Raw genomic sequence first — 4,431 nt, 5'->3', positions numbered from 1 at the left:
AACCGTTATTGATAAACGTGGATCAACTGATAATAATACCAAAAGTATGCCCTTTGATCCTTTTAGAGATTTATAAGTCCTTGCACTAACTGTTAAGGACACCAGCCCCAACATTATTCCCTTTATGGATGAATAATATGGGCTTGCTTTTCTTGCAAAAAAAAAAAAAAAAAAAACCATCTAGATCTAAAAAAGAAAAATCAACAAATCTGAAAAAATAAACAAGATGTATATCGTGTGTATAACTTTAAAAACAGAAAAGAAGTATAACTTTAATGCACGCAGTGTATAACTTTAATAGACAAGATGTATAAATTTAATGCACGCAGTGTATAACTTTAATAGACAAGATGTAGAACTTTAGTCCAAAATTTGTGTAACTTCAATTTATACAATGTATAACTTTAGTAGTTAATAGTATAACTTTATTTTGATTATTGTATAACTTCAGCCCAAAATATAAAACTTGAAAAATAATAAATTAGAAATTAAAAACAACAAAGATCAAAAATTAGAAAATACAATACAATAATAAATAATCTAACATGGGGGTCATGGATAGAATTCAGGCCTTGTGTCGAAATTTCTTATGGGAAGGGCATGGCAGCTACTCTAAGGCTCCTTTAGTTGTCTGGAATGTCCTTTGTACAAGTAAGGATAAAGGGGGTCTGGGGTTAACTGATAGTAAATTGTGGAATATTGCTGCCATAGGAAAGCTTATTTGGTGGCTTGCCTCTAAGCAAGATCACTTGTGGATTCGCTGGGTCAATTGCATTTACATCAAAGGCATGCCTTGGAAAGATTATGAACCTACTCCTTATAGTTCATGGGCATGGAGGAAAATATGTGAGGTTAAAAAGCTGTTCAAAGTGGGTTATACTGATGACAAATGGAGAGGGACTGATGTGGCTTACACTATTTCTGATGGTTACAATTGGCTGCTGAATGAGACTACTCAGAAGTTTCCTTGGGCTAGGATTGTTTGGAATAGGTATAATCTGCCTAAATGGAGTTTTATTATGTGGCTCATACAGCATCATCGATTGCTGACTCTAGACAGACTAAGGAAAATGGGTTTGGATGTGCCAACTGACTGTTACCTCTGTGGTATGGAAGCAGAGACTCATACGCATATCTTTAGAACCTGCATTTACATTACACGGTGCTTTCAGCTATTATCATCCTGGCTACAAATCCCTGTGGGTATTCTCTTAGCTACTGAATGCATTTTGAAGCTTAGAAGGTTCTCTATGTTGGTAAGACAAATTATACTGGCTGCTATTGTTGGTGTTCATTATGGAGTTTGGAAAAGCAGGAATACTGGCAGAGTTGATGGATATGTTATGAACCCTGTTCATCTTGTGAGACTGGTACAAGTTGATTGCAGACGAAGAGTTGCAGGCGAGTTTCAAGGATCTATGACAAATTTTGACAAGACCTGGTGTAGGGATCATGGTCTAATCTGAAGTTTTTATATATACACGTCTCTTATATAGATTTATCTTATTTGTATATGAAATTTTGTAAGTAGTGGAAAACATTGTACTGGTGCTTTGGTTGGAATGAAATATTACTAACATTTCACCTAAAAAATAAATAATCTAACAAAAAAATATAGTGGACTGAAAAAAGTAGATCTGAAAAAAATAAATAATAAAAAAAAAATCAAAGTTTAATAAAAGAAAAAAACCAAAATCCAAACCAACAATACTAGAAAAACAAAAATCCTTATCTAAAAAAAACATAATATGTAAACACTGAAAAAAGGCCAAAAAAAATAATGAAATAAAAATCGAAAGACATCCCAGAAACCAAATTCTCAAAAAAAAAATAATAGTATAAGGGTATAACTTTAGAGGTTAATAGTATAACTTTATTTTGATTATCGTATAACTTTAATATTTTAAGGGTATAACTTTAGTCGTAAATTGTATAACTTTAATATTTAAAGGTATAACTTTAGTCGTAAATAGTGTAACTTTAATGTTAAAAGAGTATAACTTTAGTCATAAATAGTGTAATCTCAGTCATAAATAGCATAAATTAAATAAATATTAACAAAAAATAAATCTGAAAATATATTAAAAAAACAAGACGATTTTTTACAAGACGGTATTTGAAGAAATATAAAACAAGACGATATTTGAAAAAAGACGAGATCTGAGAAAATCAAAAAATAACCAACCCAAAAACAACATTGGCATTCAATAATTAAACAACATTGGTATTCAATTAAACAACACAAAAAAACACATAAATAATAAAACAAATCTGAAAATTTTAAATAAAAATCTGAAAAAATCAAACCAAATAAAAAATGAAAATCTGAAAAGAGAGTTGACGAAGGAGAGCAGAGGAGATAGGACGAAAATCTGAAAATCAAACCAAATAAAACAAACCCGACACACCACCGCCTCCCCCTTCCTCTCCTTCCCCGCCTGTAAGACAAATCTGAAACAAATCTGAAAAAATCTGAAACAAACCCGACAAACCAAATAAAACAAATCTGAAAAAATAAAACCAAATAAAAAATGAAAGAGAGAGGACGAAGGAGAGCAGAGGAGACAAATCTGGGTAATGATGCTGGTGATGGTGGGAAATGGGTGTCGGGGGTAGTCGGGTGTCGGTTTGTCGGGGGTAGTCGGGTGGGTTTGTCGGGTGCGGTGGTGGGGAGATGCGTCGGGGTGGCAGTGGAGGGAGGCGGCGTTTGATGCGTCGGCGTTTGATGCGCGAAGCGTCGGAGCGGCTGGTGTAGCAGGTTGTGGGTGGTGTCGGCGGTGGTGTAGTCGTGGTGGCGTGTGGTGGTTTAGTTGGTGGTGTTGGGTTGTTGGTCGGGTGGTGTTGGGATTTGGGTTATTTTTTGGGTTATTTTGCTTGTTGTGGCCGGTGAATGTGAGGGAGATGGGTGATAATTTTTGTTTTTGAATTAATTTGATTTTTGTTTTGTTTGGTTTTTTGGTTTTTTTTTGGGTTTTTTTGATTTGGTTTATTTTGTTTTGGGAGAATGAGAGGAAAATGAGAGAGAATGAGGGAATGAGAGAAGTGAGAGAGAATCAATAATGAGGAACTGAGTAGGGAGATTAGAATGGTGAAAGAGTTATACACGATTAGAAGAAGTTGTACAAGATTAGGGAGGGAGATTTATGGCCATCCATTGAGATGCAATCTCATCCATCCATTTCCTTCATCCAAAGGCCTTTATAAGGACTTAGGGACTCATATGATATGAGGGACTCATGAGAACCCTTCTCTCTCTCTCTCTCTCTCTCTCTCTATATATATATATATATATATATATATATATATATATATATATATATATATATATATATATATATATATATATATATATATATAATTAGTGTATATGTGTCCTTTCGTATGCCAAGAGTTCTTTTTTAATTAATATGTTTTCGTTTCATATGCCAAGAATTAATGAATTAAATTAGAATAATTTTTTTTTTATAAAAAAACTCCAATAACAACGGTTATTAAAACAAAACCATTGTTATTACGTAATAACAATGGTTATAATAAAAAAACCGTTGTTATTAACATCCCTACAAAAACTATTAAGCGCGCCATTTACGATCAACAACGGTTTTATGTCATAAAACCGTTGTTATTACTTTCCCACCAATAATTTATTCAATACAGGGACTTCTTTTCACAACGGATAATTAATAACGACAACGGTTCTAAACCGTTGTTAAAACCTTTGACAACGGTTATTAGTAAAAAAAGTAACCGTTGTTAAAAGTTTTAACAACGGCCAGAACAACAACGTCCATTTTTTTAATAACAACGGTTTTTAACCGTTGTTGTTGGTTAAATCTGTAGTGGTGAGGTGGTTCAGAAGAGCAAGTCAAGTTTGCGTAAATGACCCAACAGTGACAATGATCCTGTTGGTAACATTATTGAAGAGTATGCTCCTTCTAATGTAGTTCAGAATGAAGATGGACAACTAGAGTTCTACATTGACATGTATGCAGGTGGCTCAGACTAGGAATTTGCATAAAGCATGAGCAAAGGAAGCAAGCAGTTCTCAAACAGAAGCATATCAGACAACTTTTTGTAGAAAACGGTATCAGACAGGAGCAGCAAAGTGCAGTCCTTGGATGCAACAGTGAAAGATGAAGAATGCAAGAATCAAACGAAGCGCTTCATACATGTTATTGCAGAAAATAGGAGCAGAACAGACAAGTATTTGAATGCAACAGTCAAAGATGAAGCATGCATTGATCAAACATAAGCAGGTCAAATATGTTTTTTTTTTTTGCAGAAGACACTATCAGACAGAAGCAAATTGTGCAATTTTTTTTGTTAAGTTATGACTTTGCACATGTTTATTTAGTTTTTGGGCACATTTAGTTGAATGAAATGTCAAAGGCATCGTCTTTGTCATTATTGTAAGACTGCAACAATTAGTAT

At 33.8% G+C, this 4,431-nt stretch overlaps 1 protein-coding gene across 1 annotated transcript; it reads left to right on the top strand.

The window, feature by feature from the left end:
• The first annotated feature begins 545 nt into the window (after positions 1-545).
• On the top strand, positions 546-1,466 carry LOC141588156 (uncharacterized). The gene has a single exon (XM_074409610.1). The coding sequence runs from the start codon at positions 546-548 to the stop codon at positions 1,464-1,466; it is 921 nt and encodes a 306-aa protein (XP_074265711.1).
• Positions 1,467-4,431: the final 2,965 nt, after the last annotated feature.

Source organism: Silene latifolia, chromosome 6 (genome assembly GCF_048544455.1).
Source record: "Silene latifolia isolate original U9 population chromosome 6, ASM4854445v1, whole genome shotgun sequence".
Classification (NCBI taxonomy): Eukaryota; Viridiplantae; Streptophyta; class Magnoliopsida; order Caryophyllales; family Caryophyllaceae; genus Silene; species Silene latifolia.
The sequence above is the reverse complement of the archived record's forward strand: the minus strand, read 5'-3'. Positions and strand labels throughout refer to the sequence as shown.

Coding starts and splice junctions, on each gene's coding strand:
- LOC141588156 (XM_074409610.1), top strand. CDS start 546: ATGGGGGTCATGGATAGAATTCAGGCCTTGTGTCGAAATTTCTTATGG.